At 37.9% G+C, this 27012-nt stretch overlaps 1 protein-coding gene across 1 annotated transcript in view; it reads left to right on the top strand.

Moving 5' to 3' along the window:
* The window catches only part of DGKI (diacylglycerol kinase iota), a 427088-nt gene that overhangs the window by 121673 nt on the left and 278403 nt on the right, over positions 1–27012 (top strand). The window contains 1 exon segment of the mRNA XM_041753541.1: positions 24057–24165. Within this exon segment, the coding sequence (XP_041609475.1) occupies positions 24057–24165 (109 nt within the window).

The following is a 27012-nucleotide window of genomic DNA, read 5'->3' as shown; positions in this document are numbered from 1 at the left end:
TAACATTCCCACAAGAACTCTTTAAAAGAAGAGTTACTTGTCTTTAAGCAGAGGAGTAATTTCATAGATAGCATTTCATTTCAATAAGATATCTTATTGCTATGGTTAGGGCATGTCTTAGTTTGCTCATGCTGCATAAAAAGTTACCAGAGACTGGGTGGCTTAGCCAACAGGTATTTATTTCTCATTGTTCTAGAGGTTGGGAAGTCCAAGGTCAAGCTGCTCCTTGATTCATTATTGATAAGGGTACTCTTCCTGGCTTGCAGATGGCCTTCTCTTATGTTACCGTGTCCTCATATGGATGAGGGCTGGGGAGGGAGAGAAGACTCTGGTCTCCTCCTCTTTTTATAGGAACACTAATCCCATTATTGGACCTCACCCAAAACTCCCAAAGACCTCATCTTCAAGTATCACTGGGAGGTAGAACTTCAATGTATGACTTTGGGAAGAGACACAAACTTTTGGTCTATAACAGGATGAATGGAAATGGATGGTAATATGGAAGAATGTTACCCAGGGTCAACCTGTGTGGTAGTAATGGGATGCTGATCACTTCCCATTTTGTATGTCCAAAAATGAACTAAACTCTAACATGGAATTTGAGTAACCAATGCCACCTTCCTCTCTTCACATTCCTGCTTTTCTTGCCTTTTCTTTCCACTTTCTTGTCACCATTTTTATGTTAAGTATGTTGTTGTATTCTCTCTAGGGCAAATGTCTAAATGTCAGTGCAAGGAAATGGAGGAAAAATTAAGAAACGATGATAAGACTCTGACTTTTTTAAGATGAAAATTACCTTATGACAATCAATATGGACTGTCCCAAGGCACAAACCATACAGTTTAAAATATATATATTTAAAAGCAAGTATGTGTTAGATATTTTTAACACTTAGTACCCTTGAAAGAATCCTAAATTCTTAGGAATACAATATTAGTATTTTAGATCTATAATGGACATGAGTTTTTGCCTATTGTTGCTTCAGATATTTTCATTAAGGAGAATTATCTTAAAACTGGAAGAGAGAAATAAATATTGATATGAAAAACCCAAGATCAGAAAGAACATATTTTGAAATAATCTACTTTTTTGAAGAGGGAAGCTTCCCACATTCAAATAAATTACATCACAGATAGTGGGAGATCTTGGAAATTTGATCATAGGACCTACCAATAATGTCTGAGATATATTGAAAATGGTAGTTTCTGGAATGTTGGTGATAGGAAAATATTCTCATTGTCAAAATTGGGCAGGTGAATTTATAACTTAATAAGATTAATGGCAACCTGTGCAAAATTCCCCTAAGAATCTTATACAGATGTTTTATGTAAACTTAGAAAGGAAAATCACAAATGAGCTAGCATGAGTTTCCTAAAAAAATATATATGTGGTTAGCCTCATTTCATTTATTGGATAAGATTACTATAGTGATAGATTTGGGAAATTCCATTGATAAATTATATCTAGACTTTAGCAATGCATCATGATTTCCCTATGGTCAAGATGGAAACTATCCCCATGAATATTATCAATTAATTCCAAACTGGAAGCAGGTTTCTATTTGAATAGAAGTTCTACACTTGGTCATGTCCTGGTTGCTACTTTCATTAATGACTTAGGTGAATCATACAGGCATGCTTATCAACTTATCACCTCGTACTTATTCTGCTCTGGGAACTAGAGCTAATACCATGATGATGGAAATAAGATTTAGATATCTATAAACTGGAAGAATGGACCAATAGTAATCCATAAAATATAACACAAGGTTATAAATTTAGAAAAGGTGGCAATTAGATTAATTGGTAAGTATCAATGCTTATTCCCCCTGGTGATCTAGGATGTTCTGTTGTAATTTGTGTTACTTGGAAATTCCAAACTGAAGCTGTCTGGCCATTTGTCAGGATTCTTGGCAGAACTAGTTCCTGAGTTGTGAGGAAAGTTGGATTAGGTTACTTTGCTTGCCCTGAAAGTCTATTATTCTTTGAAATTACTTTGAGAAACTGTTTTATGAAACACATTGTCATCTTACTTATCTATTTATTATAGAGCTAAATCACCCATCTCATCCATCAAACTTGATTTCAAATAGCTTGTTGCTGTTTGACTAAAATAAACTCTATCCTCAGAGGATAAGGACTGTCACCATTCAGAATGTTCAAAAGAACAGCTGCAGGTTCAGAAGGCATTTCTAAAAAAGAGGAATCTCTAAAATTTTTAACAAGGTATCAGTATATCTGGAAAATACCATTTGCTATTGAAATTTTGTGTGTGTTTTCTGGGGTGGCAACTTTAAGTGGACAATAGTGGCTTGACTGTGTAAAGAATCACCTGTCCCTTTTCTGCTTCTAATTTTACAAGGTTTAAAAATATTTTTTTTGTTGAGGAGAGAGTATATAAAATACAACCTATCTATAAAATGTAAATTATAAGGAATAATAACCAACAAATACTTGAGTATTCATTATCCATTTTAATACTGAAGGGTACTACCATAACCTCTGAAGTCTGTGTAGATATATTTACTTCATTACTCCATTTCTTAGCCTCCTCTAATTAGCCTGAAATATTTACTTATTCCCTTGTTTTTCATTATTTTTTTACCATATACATGATATATATTTAAGTTATATAAACATAACTTAAATAATTATGGCAGCATAAAACCTTAATACAGTGTTTTCTGTGTGGCAGACACTTATAAGTGCCCTAGTCTCATTTAACCCTGTAACAATCCTCAAAGGTAGGTAGACTAGTATCCCCATTTTACAGATGAGAAGCTGATGTATATAGAGGTTAAATAGTCCAGTCATATAGTTAGTAAGTATGGTAACCAGAATTCCAACTCAGGCAGTCTGGCTGTAAATTTTGTTCTCTTAAACCTCTATGTTATGTGACCTCTCAAGAATTTCTTGCAGTTAGGCAAGAAATAGAAATAAAAGACACTCAGATTGGAAAGAAAGAAAAGAAAAGAAAGAAAGAAAGAAAGAAAGAAAGAAAGAAAGAAAGAAAGATGGAAGGAAGGAAAGAAAGAAAGAAAGAAAGAAAGAAAGAAAGAAAGAAAGAAAGAAAGAAAGAAAGAAAACTTATTATTCACAGACGATGTAAGTGTCTATATGGAAAATTTGGTGGAATCTCCAAACAAGCTATTAGAACTAATAAATGAATTGATAAAAGTTGCAGTCTACAAAGCAATATATAAAACTCAATTGTATTTCTGTGTGCTAGCAATGAATAATTACAAATTGATGTTTAAAAGATCAACATTTACAAGCATGAAAAATATAAAGTACTTAAAATAAATCTGACCAAAAAAATGTTAAAACCTACATATTGACTACAAAATACTGCTATGATAAGTTAAAGAAGACCTAAATAAATGGAATATATTATTGGGTCAGAAGACTTAGTATTGTTAAGATATCATACTTCAAAAATACAGATTTAACATAGATCAGTACAATCCCAATCAAAATCCTAGTAGGCTAGTGTGTGTGTGTGTGTGTGTGTGTGTGTGTGTGTGTAAGTTGACAAGCTGATTCTTGAATTTCTTGCAAAATACCCACACTAATCAAAACTCAGTAAAAAACTAATGAAGTTGGAGGACTAACATTATTTGATATCAGGAATTCTGAAGCTACAGTAATCAAGACAGTGTTTTTGATGTTACAATACGCCAATAAATCAATAATAAAGAGTTTGTATCCTGAATATATAAAGAACTTTCAAAGCTCAACAGTAAGAAAGCAAACAATCGATTGACAGATGAATGGATAAAGAAGATATGGTACACACACACACACACACACACACACAAACACACACAATGGATTATTACTCAGCCGTTAAAAAGCAATGACATGGATGGAACTAGAGGGTATTATGCTTAGCAAAATAAATGAGAGAAAGACAAATATATCATTTCACCCATATGTGGAATTATGGAATTATCTGTTTTGTTAAGAAACAAAACAAATGAACATAGGGAAAGGGAAGGAAAAATAAAATAAGATGAAAACAGAGAGGGAGAAAAACCATAAGAGACTCTTAACTATAGGGAACAAATTGAGGGTTGCTGGGGGGAGGGGATGGGGGATGAGGTAACTGGGTGATGGGCATTAAGGAGGACACCTGATGACATGAGCACTGGGTGTTTTATGCAACTGATGAATCACTAAATTCCATCTCTGAAACTAATAATATACAATATGTTAATTAAATTGAATTTAAATAAAAATTTTTAAAAAAGAAAACAATCCAACTGGAAAACAGAAAGGATATGAACAGATATTTCACTGAACAGGACATAGAAGTAAGGAAATAAGGAAAATAAGGAAATGGAATGATGTTCAATATCGAGACATTAAGAAAATGTAAGTTAAAACCACAATATCAGTATAACTATACACTTATTAGAGCAGTTAAAATAAAAATATAGGGATCCCTGGGTGGCGCAGCGGTTTGGCGCCTGCCTTTGGCCCAGGGCGCGATCCTGGAGACCCGGGATCAGGTCCCACATCGGGCTCTCGGTGCATGGAGCCTGCTTCTCCCTCTGCCTGTGTCTCTGCCTCTCTCTCTCTCTCTCTGTGTGTGACTATCATAAATAAATAAAAATTTAAAATAAAATAAAATAAAATAAAATAAAAAAATAGGAATTCCACAAAATTCTAGCAAGGATGGCAAGAAACTGGATTTCTCATACATTGTTGGTGGTAATGTATAAGGTGTCAGCCATTCTAAAACCAGTTTGCCAGTTTTCTATAAAAGTAAAATGCAATTACCATATAAATTAGAAATCTCATTCTTGAGCATTTATCCCAGGGAAACAAATTTATGTTTACACAAAAATCTGTGCAGAAATATTAATAGCTGCTTTATTTCTAATAACCCCAAACCAGAAATTACCTAGATGTTCATCAAAGGGTGAATAGTTAAACAAACTGTCATGTATCTGTACCATGGAATACTATGAAACAATAAAAAGGAACAAATTGTTGATACACTCAATAGCTTGGATGGATCTTGGATTAATTCCATTAAGTGAATAAAGCCAATACCAAAAGATTTATACTGTATGGCTCCATTTTTATAATATTCTTGAAACAATGAAATTTTAGAAATGGAGAATAGATTAGTGGTTGCCAGGGATTAAGGATTGGAGTGGGATGAAGGGAGGTGAATGTGTTTTATAAAAGGACAACATGAGGGATCTTCATGGTAATTGAAAAGTTCTTTATCTTGACTGTTGCTAAGTGCACAGACCTATACATGTGATAAATTGTATAGAACTAAATACACATACAAACACGTTTCGTGCATACAGGCAAAAAACAAAATAAAACATACTATATAGCTCTGTTTGCATTTTTAAATGTTCTGTAAATGAAATACAACTGTGGTATTCTGGAATTGGCATTTTTCAATCACCACTGCTCTGGAGTTTCATCCGTTTGTTCTGTGGAGCTGCAGTTCATTCATTTTCATTGCTATAGAGTATTATTCTATTGTACGAGAATAATCTATTTGTCCATTCTGCTTTCATTGGACATTTGGGATGCTTTCATATTTTTATATGATAAACAATGCTGATATGATGTTTTTGACACATCTTCTCCATGTGTGCCAGAGAGATCTATGATCTAGAACTTGGAGCGTAACTGGTAATTCTTATTTGCAGTTTTAGCATTCCTCCATAACACCAGTTTGCTTCCTAGAGTGATTGTGCCATGCTGCACTCCAACAGTACATTAATTCATTCCATGAGTTAATTTGTCAGACTTTTATATTTTTACCAGTCTGTTGGTTTTGAAGTAGTAGAAGAATGGGGTGAAGATGGAGGAGGAGGGCAGATTTCCATTTCTCTCATTACTAATGAATTTGATGTTTTCACTTTTTTTTTTTTCAATTTGGGTTTCCCCTTCTATAAAGTATCTGTTAAAATATTTGGTACATTTTTGGGAGGAGGAGGATTCTTTTTCTTTTTTCCTATTGGTCTCTATTAATTGTCAGTTGCATTTGTGGAAAATAACTTTTTTAATTTTGTGCCTTGTCCTTTTTACTTTCTTCATAGTGATAAACAGAATTAATTAATTTAATGGATTTATAAATTCTTTCTTTTAGAATATCTACATTTTTGTGTGTGTTTATTTCTTAAATGCTTCTTTCCACTTTTATTATTTTTTTAAATATTTTATTTATTTATCCATGAGAGACAGAGAGAGAGAGAGAGAGAGAGAGAGAGAGGCAGAGACACAGGCAGAGGGAGAAGTAGGCTCCATGCAGGGAGCCTGACGTGGGACTCGATCCCGGGTCTCCAGGATCACACGCTGGGCTGAGGGTGGCGCTAAACCATTGAGCCACCTGTTCCCCCCCCCCCCACTTTTATTTTTAAAAAAGACACTTTCTTGTATTATCTTCTAAAAGTTACATAGGTTTTAATTTCACTTTTCCATCTTATTCTCCCTGGGATCAATTTTTATGTATCCTTTGAGGTAATGTCATTTTCATTTTTTTCTATAAGGATAATCTTTTTTCTGGGACCATTTATTACTGCCTTCTCTCCCCTATTGGTCAGTTTGTCTATTACTGCCTCAACACCACAGTATATTAATTGTTAGCTCTTTGTAAGCAAGACTTAATATCTGTTCATGAGCTAGCCCTACTTCCAACTCTTGGTTCTCCAGGAGTCTCGGCTACTTTTGTTCTTTGCTCTTCCGTGTATATCATAGAATCTACCTGTCCAGTTCACCCAAAAGCCTATAGAAATTTTGACTGGAATTTTTTGAATCCAAAGATCATTGAGAGGAGAACTGACGTCTTCCACCACATGAACAGCTCTCCTTTTATTTGGGTGCCTTTAATGGCTTCCTGATACGTCTTTAACTATTGTCCCTTCTCAGTTCTTCCTCCTTTCTTTCTGAAACTCTAACAGACACGTGTTAGAGGTATTTTCTCAATATTTTTTATGTTTCCTAACTTTCCCTTCCTTTCATATTTTCTATTTATTATGCATTCAGGTCATTTCTTTAGATCTGCATAGTAATTTACTAATTTTCTTTTCTACTATTTCTGTGTGCCATCTACTCATTTATTATTTCCTTTTATAGTTTTCCTTATGAAAAGTTATTTTTATTCCTTAAACAATAGTTTTAATAGTCCTTTGTTCTTTTATTTTAACCCCATCTTTTATTCCTTTAAAGCCATCCAACATGATTATTTCATATTCTACTTACTACAGCTTTTGTATTCTAAAGTGTTTTCTAGAGGCCGCTGCTTTTGCTGGCTTGTACTCATTGAGTCCTTTTTGTTTTCCTGTGGATTTTTTATGAAGATTTTACATGTCTTGGCACCTCTTTTATTCTATTCTCTGAGACCTGGTTTGCAAATTGGTTGCTCTAGGGAGGATTCATATTTGCTTGTTCAGCATTCAGGGAAATTTCTTAAACCATAGCTACTTTTGGTTTGCCTGGGTGGCTCAGTCAGTTAAGTGTCCATCTCTTGATTTTGGTTCAGGTCATGATCTCAGGGTTGTGAGGTCGAGCCTCTAGCCAGACTCATGCACTGAGTGTGGTAGTTAAAGTCTTTTGGACAACCCAGGAACAAACTCATATAAAGGCCAGCTTATAGTCAAATATCCAAGGGGAGATCTTTATTTTTTTTCAATCACATAGTGCCAAAATTCAAGACAGATTTTTTTTTTAGTAGACCCCTGGAGCTTTACAAGTAAATATTTTTATTTTATAAGGTAGTTATAGTTTTATGTTCTATAAGGTACTTTCTACTCTCTTTTACTGTTGAGGAAAAGCAAGCTCAGAGCAGTTGCAACATGGCTTGCTCAGAGTTACAAAGTTAGTAAGTGTCGAATCTGGTTGTTGTTGTTGATTTCATCATCATCATTGTCCAGTTCACTCTCCCCTTTCCAACCCTAATCCTCTATGTAATGGTGACATACGCCTTTTAAAAACCTTTGCGGTGTTCTAGAAAACTAATAGGAGAAAGGTGCCTTTATTATTCTTACTTAATTGAATCTTCACAACAAGCCCATGTGGTATAAATTATTATTCCTGTTTTATAGCTGAGGAAATTGAGTTTAAGAGACATTAAGTAATAGAGAGATCATGTATTTATTTATTTTATTTTTTTATTTTTTTATTTTTCATGTATTTATTAACTAAGAGAGTGAGGCTTCCCATCCAGGAAGCCTTTTTTTTTTTAATTTTCTTTTTTTTTTTAAATTTTATTTACTTATGATAGTCATACAGAGAGAGAGAGAGAGAGGCAGAGACAGAAGCAGGCTCCATGTACCGGGAGCCCGATGTGGGATTCGATCCCGGGTCTCCAGGATCGTGCCCTGGGCCAAAGGCAGGCGCCAAACCGCTGCGCCACCCAGGGATCCCCAGGAAGCCTTTAAATCCTATCTCTGTTACCTGCTCTGGGTAGCCCATCCTAATAACTGGTTGTTGTTGTTGTTGCTGTTGTTGTTGTTGTTTTTAAGATTTTATCTATTTATTCATGACTGACACATAGGCAGAAACATAGGCAGAGGGAGAAGCAGGTTCCCTGTGAGGAGCCTGATGTGGGACTTGATCCCAGGTCCTCAGGACCACACCTGAGCCAAATGCAGACACTCAACCACTGAGCCACCCAGGTACCCCTATCCTAATCCCTGTTCATTCCCATTCTCTGCCACCTTCTTCCTGTTGTACCCTTCATAGTAGTTACATCTATTAGCCACACATCATGTGTCAACTTATTTATCTGTGTTTTCTTCATCAGGATCATAGGCCCAATGAGAAGAGGGGTGACATGAGTTTTATTTACTTCTGTACAACCAGTAATTAGTTTAGAGCATGAAATATAGCAGGCACTGAATAAAAATATTAGATGCCTGAAAATGGGATTCTGAAACTCATTTTATTTTTGCTACATACACTGCCTCCTCATTTCTTAAAAATCTCTATTGAGTAGAGTTTCTCCTATTATCTTGGAATTATAGCCAAGTCCCAAAGCAGAAGACCATAAACATTGTAAGTATCCCACATTCTAAGTTTAGAGAATTGTCAGTGGTTAAGGTCAGACACCTATTGGGAAAGCTGAGATCAGAAAATTATTCCACCAAGCCTTCACATCCACTCTTGTAAATCAAGTGTAATATAAAGGGCAGATGGAAGAGAAGATGTCACTCTATCTGGAATACAGTGTTAGTGAGGAAAATTTGTTTGCTTCCCACATTCTGTAGCTATCCCTAAGGGCAAAGGCAGAGGGCTCAAGAGAATAATAATACAAATTAAGGGTGTCTGCAAGAAGGTACTATAGACATTTCCACTTCCATTAGTGCATATGCTTAACTCGTGGACTTGACCACCTGGCTATCCAGTAGAAGAGAAGAAGTGGTGAAGAGATGTCTTGGTGAATGAAGTACTGCCAGGCACAAATGAAGCACAAGCTAGAGTTCTCTCAAGTTCTTAGTTGCTTCAGGTTTTGAAATATTGGTGCCACCTATGCTTTAAGGCCAAATGCTAGAAATTTTTATTTGGAGAAGAGGAGAATCTAGTCTTGTTAGTATCATCACAACTTTGAGTGAGTTGGAGGCAAACAGAACAACGAAAACTTATGTGTCAGAAGGCTGCATGATGCTACTAACATCTCGAGATCAGTGGGAAGATATGACATGGTCTTGGTCAGGATGGCCAGTGTGGAGGGAGCTTTGTGGGGATAAGCCTGTGGTCAGTGGAACGCATTGAGGCTACTGGGAGTCCAAGACAATGAGCTCAGCCTGCCCTATGGCTAGCCAAGACCAGAGCTGCTGCCCGCCTCTTCCATTCGAATGGTAATTTCCAGGGTTCTGAAAAAAAAATATTTTGACAATTTTTGCTAGTGTTCTTACCACTTTTATAAAGGAACAACTTTTCAGAATTTTTGGCACAGGAATGAGAATGGCAGAATGAGTGTTAGTATCTTTTGATATGTCTTTTGATAAGTAGATTTTTTGTTTTTGATTAAATTCAATTCATCAATTTCTTCTCTCATGATTAGAACTTTCTGCATCCTAGCTTAAAAAAAATCATTACCTACTCCAATGGATGAAGGTAATTTCTTATGTTTTCTTCCAGAAGCTTTATAGTTTTAGCTTTTAGGTTTATATCTGTATCCCACCTGAAGCATTATTTGTTTATAGTTTGAGGTAAGGGTCAAGAAAAATTTTTCCCCAGCATGAATAACCAGTTTTTCCAGCATCATTTGTTAAAAGGATATTCTTTTCTCCAGTGATTTGCTTCAGTGTCTCTTTTGAAAATGTACATGTATGAATCTGTTCCTGGAAACACTTTTTTTCTATCATTCTGTTAATTCTTCCTCCAATATCCTATGCTTTTTTTTTTTTTTTAAGATTTTATTTATTTACTCATGAAAGATTTTGATAGGGATTGTGTTGAATCTATGTATCATTTTGGGAAAATTTGACTTCTTAACTGTATTGTCTTTATTTATTTTTAAAGATTTTATTCATTTATTCATGAGAGACAGAGACAGAGAGGGAGAGAGAGAGAGAGAAGCAGAGACACAGGCAGAGGAAGAAGCAGGCTCCATGCAGGGAGCCTGACGTGGGACTCGATCCCGAGTCTCCAGGATCACGCCCTGGGCCGAAGGCAGGCGCCAAACCCCTGAGCCACCTCGTGACCCCCAGTATTGTCTTTAAATGCACAAATAGAATACTTTGATTCATTTACGACTCTTTAATTTTTCTCAGCAATGTTTTCTAGCTTTTAGTGTGAGGTCTTATATGTATCTTATTAAATTTATCCCTTAATAGTTCACATTCTTGAATGCCATTGTTAGTGGTATTTTGAACATTTTATTTTTCAATTTGTAGTTGCTTATATATAGGAATACAGTTGAATTTTCTATATAGGTTCCATATACTATGATTGTAAAGTCACACATTAATTCTGGTAGATTTTTGTAGATTATTAGCAATTTTACATGGTTATAAAATCTAAAAATGAAGAGAGTTTCACTTTTTTATTCCCAGTCCATATGCTTTTTTCTCTTCTTTACTTTTTTTTCCCTCTCTCTCTCTTACTAAGTGGTTAGGACTTGCATTATAATGCTGAACTGCAGTGATATGAGCAGACATCCTTTGTTTCAATCTTAGGGGGAAAGTGTTTGGTCTTTAGCCATCATGTATTGTGTTCTGTGTAGATTTTTCATACGTACTCTTTATCATATTGAGGACATTTTCTTCCCTCTCTCTGGCTTGTTGAAAGTTTTTATCATTTCTTTTCTTTCTTCCTTCTTTCCTTTCTCTCTCTGTCTCTCTCCTTCTCCCTTCTTCCCTCCCTCCCTCCCTCCCTCCCTCTTTCTTTCTTTCTTTCTTTCTTTCTTTCTTTCTTTCTTTCTTTCTTTCTTTCTTTCTTTCTTTCTTTCTTTCTTTCTTCTTTCTTTTTCTTTCTTTCTTTCTTTCTTTCTTTCTTTCTTTCTTTCCTTCTTTCCTTCTTTTCTTTTTCTCTTTCACAGGTAGGCCTGAAAGACATGTTCAAAGCATGAAGATCTGGGTAGTGATGAGTTAGTTGCTAGGGAGACAGGGAAATGAAAAGAACATGTACACTTACTTGTAGGCCAGACTGGATGGGATGGACAGAGGTCACACAATGATAATATAGACAAACTGGGCTGGACGAACAGACCTGATTTCTATTCCTGGCTCTGCCACCAACTAGCTATTTGACCTCAAATAAGTCACTTTGCTGTCTATCTAGCACTGAGAGATACAGCTGAGAGCTAAGTGGATCTCAGAGAGAATTTAGTAGAGTTGCAAATATGACAAAAAGATTTGAAAAATAAGAAATATGAGAACAGATTGATATGCCTGGACTTCTTTTGTCTGCTGAAGAGAAGGCTAAGACTTGGATTAGTTTTATACTAATTCTTGTTTACTGCACAAAAACAACCATAAACCTGTTCTCTGGTTTTATGGTGCCTTAATATCCCTTTTCTCCAATATCACATGTTCTGGTTTCCTTAGGTTTATTATAGGTCTTGAGATTAGGTAGTGGTTTATTCCTTTATCTACCTTTAACTAGTTGCTTTATTAAAGCCTCTTTATTGGAATAATCTGAGCTGAATTCAATTTTTTTGCCAGGAACCTTCCTTCACTGATATAAGTTGGCAGTGTCTTCTCAACATATGGTATACTCTTGGTTCTCTCTGTAAACCTCGCCATCATGCCTAGGGCTGACCTCAAAGTAGATAAGTAGGTCTCTGCTTCTAACCCAGACCTCCAACCCCATTCATTCCTCATTGGTATTTACAATATTCTGGATTGGGCCTTAGGAAAATTATTTTAACTGCTTTGAATGTCATTTGACTCCATTCTTTGGGTCATGCAAGTTTTTACCTTTTTATGAGTCCCTTTTGAGAATGCAGATACTCTTATGGGGGACATATCCTAAACTGCCTTCAGTTGGCAAAATTGTGTTGGGTGATCTGTTCAGTGATACCACCAGTTGAGCAAGATTATGGTTGAGGCAGTGTAGGTGCAGAGTGAGGGAAATTGAGAGGAGTAGAGAGTGGTGTACTAGCATAGAAATAAAGAGGGAGGCTCAGATGTTAAACTTTTCCTGTTGATAGTTTTACTGGGAAGAACCCCATGGAAATCCAAATCCTTTCCCCTAAAATTTCTGTGAATTCCCAGAGGGCTTATGTTATTTCTGTTCTCAGGCTCATGCTTTTTCTAAATTTGTTCAATTTTGGATTATCTTTCTATTCCAGTAGGCAACATCTATTCTGTATTCATTGACCTAGATGTAAAATTCAGCTGTTTGAATTTCCACATTCATAAAACTCCACTGCCTCTAAGACAAGGAGTAGACTTCCCTGAAGATTTAGGTGCAGGTGGAAAATATGGAGGAGGAGACAAAGAAAGCATTTCCATCACAGTATTCATCAACTTCTAATTGAATGTTAGACGATATTTTTAAAATGTCCTCAGCCACCCTGACACAAGGGCATTTTCACTGGTGCCTTTCAGTCCATTGCACATCCAGATCTTTTCTTCTCTCTCTCTCTTTCAGAGGGAATGCAGAGCAATGGAGCTTTTGGAGCCAGACATCTTGGCTCTAGTCGTGGCCTTATTACTTATTAGCTGTATGGCTTATTTAAGTTATTCAAACTGTCTAATGTCAGTTTTTCCATTAGCAAAATGGGCATGATAAAATTACCCATTTCCTAAGTTTGTCATGACTATTAAGAGTGTGTAGTGGATGCTTGTTTTGCTGCCCACATGCCTTCTCAGGACCAAAATGTTCCTCTCTCCAGCTTCCAGGAGCCTTGGCTGCCAATGGTCTACAGCTGCACCCCTTCTCAGGCATTGCCCCTGTGTAAGAAAAGCTTTAGCCCATGGTTTCACTCTCCCAAGGGGCTGCCCATACCCAAAGACTGGTGGATGTGGAATTGCAAAGTCTCATCCCTGCCTGAAATTAGAACAGCTCTGAAGGGATGTTCCAGCTCTAGAAACTTACCTTTTGATCAGCTACAGATTCTGTGAAAATTATATCACAGTTCAGATTCTCAATTTGCCAATTCTGCTTCCCTTACGAACCCTCCACACAAACTCCAGTAAACCTCAACACTTCGATCTCAGAATCTGTTTCTAACCTAAGAGAAAATAGCTAAAGTTACGGTAATTGAAGGAGGTAGGGAATAAATTGTTATTATCATTTGGAGAGTGAGAGATTTTTTTTAGGAGATTTTCTATAATATTTCAGATATAAATAGAGATACACAAGGAATTCTGTATAATAATTTGAACTGTGAGTAGTAAAAATAAAATTATCTTAAATTTTGACAATGGAAAATGGTTATCTGGCTTTTAAAAATTATTCAAGTTTGTTATTTATTTAATTTATTTGACTAGAACATATTCTAATTAGCCTGCTCCAGTAGAAGTAGAACCTTGTTACTGAGTAATTGACTCTTACCTGATACTTTGGACACTGTAATTTCACTGTCTCTGTGTCTTTGATTAAGAATCCCTAACTGAAAAAAAAAAAAAAAAAGAATCCCTAACTGAGAATGTGAACTGGTGCAGCCACTCTGGAAAACTGTGTGGAAGTTCCTCAAAGAGTTAAAAATAGACCTGCCCTATGACCCAGCAATTGCACTCTTGGGGATTTACCCTAAATATACAGATGCAATGAAACCCCAGGACACCTGCACCCCGATGTTTCTAGCAGCAATGTCCACAATAGCCAAACTGTGAAAGGAGCCTCGGTGTCCATCGAGAGATGAATGGATAAAGAAGATGTGGTTTATGTATACAATGGAATATTCCTCAGCCATTAGAAATGACAAATACCCACCATTTGCTTCAACGTGGATGGAACTGGAGGGTATTATGCTGAGTGAAATGAGTCAATCGGACAAGGACAAACATTATATGTTCTCATTCATTTGGGGAATATAAATAATAGTGAAAGTGAATAGAAGGGAAGGGAGAAGAAATGGGTAGGAAATATCAGAAAGGGAGACAGAACATGAGAGACTCCTAACTCTGGGAAACGAATTAGGGGTGGTGGAAGGGGAGGAGGGCGGGCGGTGGGGGTGAATGGGTGATGGGCACTGAGGGGGGCACTTGATGGGATGAGCACTGGGTGTTATTCTGTATGTTGGCAAATTGAACACCAATAAAAAATAAATTTATTATTAAAAAATAATAATCCCTAACTGAAATCCCTGGTGGCTCAGCAGTTTAGCACCTGCCTTTGGCCCAGGGCATGATCCTGGAGTCCTGGGATCGAGTCCCACATCAGGGTCCCTGCATGGAGCCTGCTTCTTCCTCTGCCTGTGTCTCTGCCTCTTTCTATGTGTCTCTCAGGAATAAATAAATAAAATCTTAAAAAGAAAATAATCCCAAACCAATGGATGTGCTAACAGTTTATATCCCCATAAGATATAAGAGGTTAACCTATGAAAAACTGATGAGTTATGATTTTATAGACCACATGAAAAGTTAATGCCATGGTAATTAAGTTATCAATCTGTAGAGAGATAATACATTTTACATCTGATTTAGCAATCTTTTTATTTTATTTTATATTTTAAAAGTTTTTATTTAAATTTATACATACAACAATATTAATTAATACAATAATATTAGTTTTAAGTGTACAATATATACAACACTTCCATACATCACCTGGTATTCATCACAAGTGCACTCCTTAGTCCCCATCATCTGTTTTACCCATCCTCCTCCCCACTCCCCTATCCCCCATGGTAACCATCAATTTGTTCTCTATAGTTAAGAGTCTATTTCTTGGTTTGCCTCTTTCTCTCTTTCCTTTTGGCTCATTTGTTTTATTTAACAATCTGTTTCAACATTTCTTTTCTGATTATTCATGTCTCAATTTCTTATACGCACTTTGATTTTGCATTGGGTTTTGCTGCTGGCTACCTCCTTAATGAGTTAAATAAAACTTTATCTAATGCTCACTATCTATTTGTATGAGAATATTGCTTTTTAATAGTAGCTTTTCATAGGAATGTGTTTCTGGTTTTTTTGTTTGTTTTGTTGTGTGTGTGTGTGTGTGTGTGTGTGTGTATGTGTGTGTTTCTGTTTAAACATTAGTTTCTGAAAGGGTCACATTTGACAGGAAGGTACCCAAAGTTCCATGGGGCAATTGGAAAGAGAAGTCAACATTCTGAAGTTAGCCAAACCCTATCATACTATATCCAAACTTTGGGTTTGAAGTATGTGTATTTGCCAGGGTTGCTGTAATGAAGTCCCATGCATTAAATGTCTCAAACAATAGAAATTATCTTACAGTTTTGGAGACTACCAATCTGAGATCAAAGCAGGGTTGCTTCCTTTTGAGGTCTGTGAGGAAGAGTCTCTTTGGGTCCTCTCCTCTAGCAGCTGCTGGTTTACTGGCAACCTTTGGCCTTCCTTGGCTTGTAGACACAACCCCCTGATCTCCGCCTTCATCTTCACATTCTCCCTGTGTGTGTCTGTGTCCAAATTTCCTCTTTTTATAAAGACATCAGTTATACTGGATTAGGACCTGCCCCAATGGCCTCATTTTAACTTGATTACCTCCGTAAAGACCCTAAATCCAAATGAGGTCACAGTTCGACCCGTAACAGTATGATTATTTTTCTCATTTCCAAGGTTTACTTTTTCTCCTCAACAGGTACCTTAAGAATGTCATTAACTCCTGATGAATCCCAATTGAGAAATCTCCCTCCTTGTTTTAAAATGAGATTTATTGTCACATCTCACAACAAGTCCATGCTGGCATTGCTTTAGGAATGTAGTTATGATGAAGTAGGTTTGGGAAATAAATCCTGTTTAACAGATGAGTTCACAAGTTCTCAGGGGCATTTAGCAGCCCGAGTGCTTTACAGATTCCACAACAACAACAAAATGCCTTTTTTTGGTATAGTTTTCATTTACATGATTTTAAATAAATAAGTAATTTTAATGGAATTTGGATGGTATTTTAAAAAATATGTCGGTAAATTTGAGGGGAGAGTGTGCTTTTGAATTTTCATTGGATGGGTAGGCAGGTGGTGGAGAAGAATGATTCCTTTGGCAACCATGGAATTATTTACCACGACTAGAAGAAGAACCTTCTGTTTGAGTAACCCCTTTGAACAGTGTGACACGTAATGGAAGCTTGTTAAACGTTTACTCAATGAATGGAAGTGTCCAGGGAACTTGAAATATTTGAGAAGAATCAAATAAAAAACACCTGGGTGGCTCAGTTGTTGAGCATCTGCCTTTGGCTCAGGTCGTGATCTGGGGTCCTAAGATGGAGTGTTGCACCAGGCTCCCTGCAGGGAGTATGCTTCTCCATCTGCCTTGTCTGTGCCTCTCTCTGTGTGTCTCTTATGCATAAATAAATAAAATCTTTTTTAAAAACCACATATTTATGCAGAGATTTACCATATACTTTGCTTTGACTAGATGCAGTGGGGCTGCCAATACATGTAAAAAAGAATAATAGTAGTGATTATTTTTTTGTGCTTACTATGTGCCAATCATCCTGCACACACTTCTTTTTAAAATTATCTCTGAGCTAGGTAATATTGTTCTTATTTTATATAGAAGGACACCAAGACTAAGAGAGTTCAAGCACCTTGACTATATAGCTAGCGATTGGTAAGGTTAAGTGTGCTCTTAATCTGTACACTTGAGTGCCTTTCAGATTGGCCTATTTCTAGGATAAGCTTATGTTATTATTGTGGAGATGGGACATTTATAATTGAGGCAATTGGAAATTTGGCATAGTAAGACTCTAGCTGCTTTGTATGTCTCTTTTGCTATGTATGTGTATGCTGTCAAAATTTCATAAAAATAACCATTGTATCATGGTTAAGTATGTACAATCTGGATTTTGATGCCTGGATTCAAATCCCACTTGTACCTCTTCCTATCTCTGTGATTTTGGACACATAGCTTAACCATTAGGTACTATCTTTTTTTTTTTTAAATTATAAAATAGGGTATGATAAAAGTACCTCCCTCATGGTTGTGAGGGACCTATATGGTATGTAAAATGATCTGTACCTGGCAAAATGTGTTTCCTGCTAGAATATAGGCTTCACAAAGGCAGCAATTTATGTCTGTTTTATTCATTCATGCATCTTACACATCTAGAACGGTGCTTGGTATAAAATAGACATCCAGTAAATACATTGTTGAATGAATGAATATATTTCAGTGTGTAAATGCCAGGGCTTAGTCACATTTGCAGATGTAATGAAGTAGTCACATGCTTGTACATCAATGTAGAACCGTGGTTCTCAGCCTGGGATGCTCATTAGAAATACCTGGAAAGCTTTTAAATAGACTGATGTCAAGCTACATCAGTCTCCACACTGAGCAGTGAACCTGATGCGAGACTGGATTGCAGGACCCTGAGATCACGACCCAAAGTGAAGGCAGGTGCTTAACGACTGACCCACCCAGGCGCCCAAACTATCAGAAGCAATTTTTTTGAATGACTTACAACCCTTAGGAAACTAAAAACAACCTTTGTTTTAATATTTACATTCTTGAAAATTTCAATTCACATTAAAATTGTCAAAACTACTTTGAGTTCATATGTAATATGGATTAGGATTTAGGCTCAAATAATTACACAGGATTTGTTCCCCTAAATAAGTCTTTAATGGAATATTTGGAGTTTGTATGGAGCTTTGGACAATTTTTTTTAATCATGTGGACTAACCTTAACATTGCTGGCAGCTCCTCTAGATCAACCAAGGAGCATCGTGGGCTGCTTTGAATATAAACAAAGTTAGTACCAAAATAGCATATGGGGAAGAGCACACTAACACATACACAATGATTAAGATCCCCCTTGAGGCACTTGGGGAATTAAACCAAGGTATGGAGTACCTTTCTAGACAGCTGCTTCTTTTTCTAAAACAAGGAGATGAGTTCACCAATCCTTGATGTGTCAGTTGCTTCTCTTAGGAGACGTCCTGGTTACGGGAATCTCTCAGTTCTGATGCTTCTCTGCTTAGCAGGCGGGGTCCTCATTCTATTCTATTCATAGAATCACCCAGAAAGGGAGTTGGCAAGATGGGGATGGATTGAATATAGGAGCCATATAAACTTGGAATCAGAGTGGAACCAGAGCGAATTCAGAGAAAATTGCAAAAATGGATAATTAGAGGGTATCCTGGCTAAACAACCACTTACATGTTTTCCCATAAATTTTAAAAAATTCTTTGCAAAGAGTATATGCTGCACATTTCTTTCAACAAATACATTATAAAAATGTTAACACTATCCCATGCCCTTTGCAAATGTTATAGCAATAGGATTTTATTTTACGTGGATCACAAAGCCGTTTTGATGTCTCTTAGGCTTCTTAACCCTGAATTGTACCTCTTTTGCCTTTTTCTTTAAAGAGCTGTTTTGAAGGATTTCTAGCCCTTTCTGGAAAGCATATCACCGAAATGCACAGCCTGGGATATAATTCAAATCTTCCTAATCAGATTTCTCAAACCTTGATCTAATCAGCAAGCTGTTTTGCTTAGCTCTTTGGTCAAGTTCATTCATTAACTCAGAAGGCATTTATTGAATATTTGCTGTGTCTACCCCAGGGCTAGAATGTAATAAGATTAGTAGATGAATTGAGCCCTGTCCTTTAGGAGTTTGTAGTCTTATTGAATGAAGTAAAGGAAATAATAGAATGCTATTTAAAATGTACTATGGCTTTTATACTTTAAATATGTTTGAGGTCTTTCATGGCAGGTAATTGACATTAACCGTGACTTTGTGCGCCTGAAACAGCATTATAAAATATTTTCTTTTCGTATCTATTTCACAGATTCTTTTGCCATTATAGTCATCCCAGCAAAGTGTTGTTATAAGATTAATAGGAAGAATCACTGCCGTCTCACTGTCTCACTGACTGTGGGTTTGGGAAGATTCTGGGCCAGAGTCAAAAATAAGAAGTTGAAACCCCATTGATTTTTTTTTTTTACTGGAGCATAGTGTAACATAAAACCCCTGCCACCTCAACACACCCCAAATCCTACCACTCTTAAATGTCATCTCCTACAACCAAGATGAGCCCACATAGAAAAGTAACTTATACTAATTTTACTTGAAGTCTGAGAAATAGTGAAATTGCTTTCTTATTTTGGAACAAAAGGTGTATACATATATGAGCTATTCAAGAAAAGGATTTTCTCACATGGTTGTTTAGAAAGATAGAAATGGCTGTAATCAGAAGTTACCTCCTACTTCCCTATAGTACCTGCAGGTATTTTTCCTGTCCTCCTTCCTAGGTAATATCCTCTTGTGAGGCCCATTTGCAGTTATACACTGGCACCACTTTGATGATTCCTACTTATTTTCCTCCAAATAAGTGTTTATGTGTGTCGTACATATACAATTTTCCTCTATTAATGTTACAGAAAACCAACCTTAAATTTGCATCCACAATGAGGGATAAATAAGCAGCAAAAGCCCTTACTTATTGTTTCTATTCACGGGCCGGCCAAGAGTGCCATTTGACCGTACTTTCATTGCAGGGCTTACTCAGGGTTGAAGGTATGTCTGTCTTTCCTTTTATTGCCATGTGGTTTGGTTTTTTTTGTTTTGTTTTGTTTTTTTGTTTTATTTTTGTTTTTTTTTTTTTGCTATGTGGCTCTTATAGAGACACACGCAGCTCTTCACCCTAATTTGGTTATTTGGGCAGTGTGTCCCTCCTGGCTGTTTTAATTAGGAACACAGGCTTTGGTGGTCAGAGTCAACAACTTCTAGTGAGTTAAGCTCATTTATCCTGTGGTTTCCACTGTGCGAGCAGAATTGTATTCCCTCCCTTCTTTTTTATTCTCATCACAGCTTTCTGCGGCTGTGCATGAAGACATGAAGGGCTTGTATTTTCCTCACTTATTCAAGATTTAGGGATTCTTCAGTTCTTCCAAGGCCTTGTGCTTTGGCACTTTTTTTTGTTGTTGTTGTTAGAGTACTTAAATTTAGGTTGTGTTTTAAGGAATCAAAGATGGAACCTGTAGATTCTGACTCCACAGAGATCTGATTTTCTTGTGATGAAAGCCGTGACTTAGAATCACATATAGCCTCCTTCAAAGCCAGAGAAAAGTCCTAAAGAAAAATATGACAGAAGTTCCTTGAACTCAGGTGGAGAAAAATGCGTGGGCCCTGAAGGAGCACCGTGTGAGAATCTTCCAGTGTTCTTTTCTTATTGCTCAGTGGAACGGGATATACTTTGGGGTGGAGGGCTGTGATATTGTGATTTATAAGAAACATACATTTGGTCAACTGAATGACCAAATATAGATTTCTCATATGTATTTGTTCTTCATCCACAGATATCTGCTCACAGTTCCTGAAACTTCTGATAAGGGCAAAAGAGGTGTTTTCATTATGTTAACGAAGGTGGCTTTGTACCCCACTCAAGGGTGGGGGCTGTTTGCCAGGAGGACCAATCTTGTGATGGGAGGGTCGGAAGTTTCAGTTCTACCCCCCTTTCCCATCAGGGAGGAGAGAGAGAGACTGAAGGTTGAATCAATTGCCAATGGCCAATGGTTCAATCAACCATGCCTATATAACGAAGCCTCCATAAAAACCCAAAGGGATGGGGTTCAGAGAGCTTTCAGGTTGGTGAGCATTGGAGGTACTGGGAGAGTGAGGCCCCTGGATAGGGCATGGAAGCTCCACACTCCTTCCTGTACTTCACCCCTGTATCCCTTCATCTGACTGTTGATTCATATCCTATATCGTATCCTCTATTCAATGGGTAAATGTAAATAAGTGTTTCTGTCAGTTCTTTGAGCCTCTTTTACAAATGAATCAAACCTAAGGAGGAGGTCATTGGAACCTACAATCTGTAGCTGGGTGGCCAGGAGCACAGGTGACAGCCTGGGGGTTATGACTGGCGTCAGAAGTGTGTGGGGGGGTAGTATTATAGGGCTGAACCCTCAACCTACAGAATCTGATGCCAGCTCTGGGTAGGTAGTGTCAGAATTGAGTTGAATTCTGGGACACCCTGCTGATACCTGAGAATTGCTTGATGTTGGGGGAATCTCCCAACTCCCATTCCTCACCCCCCACCTGGCTGCCAACTTTGGAATTGGCTCTGGGAACGCAAAAGAGTTGGTGTCAGTAAAGGGGCCAGAATGGATGTTGTTAATTATTTGCCTTGATGAAAATGAGGAAAGAGAAGATTGTGTCATCGGAATGTCTTCATTAAAGGTCTACATGCTTGTAATGACTCTTTGGGGGATTACATAAAGCAAGTACATTGTGTGCTACCCAGTGGGAGCTTCTGAAAGTAGGCTATTGGCAGGCTTGATTGTGATCACTTCCAAATACTAAAGACCTTTACGCTATTTCTAAGACTTCCTGAATAAGGGATGGGGGGAAGGGGCTGGGCACTTGCTGAGCTCTTAGACATACTTGGCCATTGATCAGTGGCTGCACAATCTTGGATTCTTTTCTGGATTTTACCGAGCCTTTCTTTGGGTTTTGTGGCTACTGTTTATCTTGGTCAATTACAAATTCCATTTCTGGGTGGAGTTTGCAGAGATCAGTGAACAGAGAAGAGAGATCATCTGCCCTTAGATTCTAACAGAGCTTTTATGTTTTATTCTTATTCCTCCTCCTTTCCTGGGCAAGTTCCTTGCAGTGGCTCAGTCATGATGGGATTCTCCGTACATCTGGCCATCACTGCCTCCCTTTTCCCCATCTACCTGTCTGCAGCCTTGTTCCTTTTTTATAGTGAGATGGGTGAAGGAGTCTGAGGATCTGGGCCTCCCTGGGGAACCCAAGTATCTGCAAGTCCAGGGTCCAGGATGGCAGATTCTTACTGCAACGTTCACATCCTATGAGATAGGTTGCTGAGAGCTAGTGGGTGTAAAGTGCGTACTGAAGTTACTGATGCTTTCTTTCAGGGGTCCTGGGTAAGTTAGTGCTCCCCCACTTGCCCAAATGTACTTGCTATTGTCAACCTAAATAAAGAGGTAAAACAAGGCAAGCTCAAATAATCAGAAATTGAGTTTATTTGAGAATAGCATGGGAATTGCAATTTAGGAAATGAAAACTGTAGCAAGCTGCAGGCAAGTCCATGTAGCAGTTTGGGGTGGGCTGTTTTTATGGCCAGGAGTGTGAAGAGCAGGAAGTCTAGCCTGAGTCCAAGCAGCAAGTTCAGTGGCTTGAGGATGGGGAGACAATCTTGGTGGATGTTCATTGGTTGAGGGATAGGTTTCCAGTCTTCTGTAAAGCAGGCATTAACCTGAAATTAGTCTCTAAGTTCTTAAATTTTGCTTTCCTGAGGGTGTATATGGAAGATTCTCCATTTCATATCCTCTTTAGGTTAGTCTCTCCACAATCCCACTGAGCAGTTTGAAAACTTTAGCTCACAGGAGGAAGCATGTATACATGCAGATTCCTGGGCTTCACCCTCAAATCTGTCCAGGACTCAGCTGCAGGGTCACAGACCCACCTGAGTCTAGTTCAGGTCATTCTCAAAGCATACGTGGGCACGGCTATGGAGGGAAAACCCCTCTCCTTTCCAGGGAGCCACTTAGTTATTCATGAATTGGTACTGATATTTAAGCTTGAGACCCTTGTCTGGCATTTTTCAAGGAGTTGTTCAGAAATTGTACTTATGTTATTAATGGTGATACCACAGGATCTCCCTGCTTTCTTCCTCTATCTTGCAGTTCTCAACTTGTCCACCGGGCTCTCCTCTCCTTTCCCTTCCCTTTTTCCTGTAGTTGTTAGATTTGCTTGCTAAAGCAACTCCTCTTATTTCTTATCTTTGCAGACCAAGGTCAGGGCTGACTTTCTCAACCTCTCCTGATTCATTCTGTCCTTTCCGACCTGCATTCTGTTATGTTCTTTTTAACAAATGCAACCTAAGCAACATGCTTTGGTTTTATCTCTCCGTGGGCCTTTGTAAGATAGTGGTCTTTTAGCAGGTGCCTTTTCCTGGCAGATACAAATCAGTCTTTTCCCACTTGGAACTTCAAGCTATCTGCAGAAGTCCTCTGCAAGGATGAGGGAGGATGTTCTTGAGAGGAGCAAGACTGAACTTGACCCTGTGACCAGCTTGGAGAGCACTTGGTTGGGAAATAGAATTTCAACAGAAGACCCCAGGAGCCTACTTTTCTTCTTTTCTTAACTTTTGTCTCTGACAGCTTTAAACTTGTCCAAGTATTGTGACCACCCAAGCCCTAGATCTCTCTCTCTCTCTCTCTCTCTCTCTCTCTCTCTTTTTTGTAGACAGAGAGACCTGCATTCTGCCCTCTACCCTAAATAGGGACTTACATTTTAATTTCTGGTTCTGAAGCAATACCGCCCCCCAAGTGATCCCCTCAGGCTCCCTGCTGTCTTTTGAAATTTGCCAGCCTCTATCTTCACCATGCACTTTAGAGACCTATATTCCAATACATTTGCAAAGGTTTTCGCATGTGGAAGACTAACTCAGGCATTGTTTTTACCCCAGGGGAAGTTTTTAACTGTGTATTACCTTCTGATGTTGGTTTTTCTTTGTGTTTTTTTCTTCTGGCTGCAGGAAAGCAATCTCCCGGGCAGGCCTGCAGCACCTGGCTCCTGCACATCCCCTCAGCCTTCCTGTGGCAAATGGTCCAGCAAAGGAGCCCAGAGCGACTCTGGACTGGAGTGTAGGTGTTGGCTTTTTCATTTCAACATAATTCAATTGCATGTGTGTCTCTCTCGTTCTTGGGCTCCCTATGGCTATGAAGCAAGGCTTAATAATTTTCAATATTGCTCACTGACCAATCTTCAAATACCTAAGCCATAGCTCCATTTGCAAACCTCCAGCAACATAGCTCCTTTGTATGAAATCAGATGTGTTTCAGACTAAAATATAAACTTCATGAATTATTTGAGGCACTACTGCCTGGGTTTGCAGCTGTGAGATAAAAAGTATCTCTGTGCACATACTTTATTGGTTCTTGCCAACTTGATGATGAATAGAGCTTACTCTTAGCAACATCATGGCATCTAAGCTTAATTTCCTCAGCTCAAACTGCCTTCTTTTCCTTTTAGGTGCTTTTTTCCTTGTTTTTGTTTTCCCTGATACAAGATGATTTCATTTTACATTTTAGGTACTTCATGCCCTCCTGTCTGATATACTTCTGCCCTTAACACAAAGGTAGATGGGTCTGGTATCGGTGGTTTGAGTATAGTAACAATTTTAACAAAAAGATATACACAAAAGCTATTAACTTGAGCTGAAGATTGCATTCTGAAGTTCTTAAATTAATTAGAATACATTTATTGAGGGTCTTCAGTGAATCACGTTCTTGGTCAAAGACATCTATAACTGTGGACTGAAAGGCTTTCGGTCCTTGAAGGAATTCCTTCCTTGAAGGAATGAATGTAAGGAACAGCATGAAGGTAGAGGAGGACTGCCCTAAAAATTTTGCCAGTTTGATCTTGATGGTGATTCTTGTTTAGCATTTGTAGTTGCGTTGAACAGTGGGGATAATTCATGTTATCCCATATTAAAGAGCATGGCAAAAAAAAAAAAATAAATAAATAAAGAGCATGGCAGGGTAGGGGAAAGGAAAAGAGGTTTTTTAATTAAAATATATATTTTTAGCCCATCTGTCATGACTTAATGTCCTTTTATATTAAAACAATTCTTCCTCTTTCCCAAGCACACGCTTACTGACATTCTTATTTTACATTCTGGACTCATGCCAATGTACGCTGCCTACCTAGAAGAAGACTGGACTTAACTGAGATGCAGCTTCTTCCATGATAGGGTCATGAGAATGCTCCGATAGCACCTGCATGTGCTGGATTGGTGCTTAGGATGAATGCTCCTTTCCTGGAGTTTCCCTATATTCTGGGACAGTGACTTAATAAACTCTTAAACCATAATGGAGTATATTTATTCCAGTGTTTATATAATTAAAAAGAGTTACATGTGTAAATAAGCAGATAAATAAGATCAAAGAGCATTATCCTTGATCCAATAGTGAGAATGTTGGGAATCAGGGACCCAAACCAGTGAATTTAGTGTTTATGATGCCTAAATAACCCTCTGACCCCCAAGTAGTAGGACCCTATTTGAGAGGTAGGATTCTAATGAAGGATAGTTTAAATCTCTGACATAGAAAAAGTCATTAAATCCTTTTGCCTCTTGGGTGATGTTAGTCAAGTTACTTGATTTCTTTGTCTGAGCGTCCTCATCTATAGATGGGGACAATTGTAGCCCCTCCCTAAAGGGGACTTTTTGAGTGTTATTAGGATCAAATATGGCAGTAAGGGTGAAAGTTCTTTGTCAGCTGTGCAGCCTGCAGATTTATTTAATCAGAAATAATATAGTTGATGAATTCAGTAATTCATCACATATTTGAGTCCCTGCTTTGTGCTAGAGCCTGTGTTGGTTCCTTGGGATTCTAAAATGAGGAAGATGGGATTTCTGCCTCTGAGAAGCTCAGGAAGCAGTCAGCATACAAAAATCAGCAGCAAGAATATAGGGTGGTGACACTTAGAATAGAGAAGCCCAGAGTCATGGAGTGCCAGGAAGGATGCTCCATCTCTATTTGATGGTGGAAATAGTTATCAGAAAATACTTTTAAAAAGAAGTGTCCTGCTTGAGCTGAAGCTTAGCAAGAAGGTATTATTTTCTGATTCCTGTAGAGATGTATGCACTCTAATATCTCATCAAAATGGTATTTTGGGCTAGTGGTGGGAGGCTGCACTACATAGCAGGAGAAGAGCAAGTAAGAGCTAAGCTCTTTCTTCCTCCCTCTCCTTTGATTGTGGGTGCCCTGTCATGGCGTCCCGGTGAAATGATGGCATGGCAGGAAACACTTTGGAGATGTTTAACAATGGAGGGAACACTGAAAGCCTCCTCTGAAGACACTCCATCTGAGGGCATATTTGAAGATCTGACGTGTAAGGAGCTATAAAGATATGACTGAAAAAAAAATTAACTGTGGGCTGATACTGCTGTTAGCGAACTAAAGCCAAACAGTGACCAACACTACAATTCCTTATTTATGATTGATTCCTTATTATGATCATTATAAAACATGTTTCTCAGAAGAGAGGAAGAAGCAGATGGTTAAAAAACATTTTAAAGCTTTTTTTTTTTTCTAAGACTTGCCCTTGCTTCAAAATTTTTGGCTTTTCCTAACAAATGTGCTTTTCACTAATTTGATTTATGTCACCTTAGTTTGCTGGTTTGTTCACATTGCTGAACCAGGATTTTCTTTGTTCTGCTTAAAGTGTGAGCTCAGGCCATGGGCGTGACTTGTCTCTGTCATTCCCTCATCTCACCCCCTGCCTGGCTCCCTGTGGAAAAGCAGCACGACCACCTATGCCCCCTCTATCAGCCCATTCTCTGGACTAAAGACATTGAAATGATCAAAATTCACTTACTCACTTTTACTAGTTACTGATCTCTGATTTGGCTTGGAGCCTTTTATGTTTCCCAAATGAGGGGGTGGCCTTAGGGGGATGAGGGTCATCTCAAAGGCTTATAGGACTCT

This window comes from Vulpes lagopus, chromosome 4 (genome assembly GCF_018345385.1).
Source record: "Vulpes lagopus strain Blue_001 chromosome 4, ASM1834538v1, whole genome shotgun sequence".
Taxonomy (NCBI): Eukaryota; Metazoa; Chordata; class Mammalia; order Carnivora; family Canidae; genus Vulpes; species Vulpes lagopus.
The sequence above is the reverse complement of the archived record's forward strand: the minus strand, read 5'-3'. Positions and strand labels throughout refer to the sequence as shown.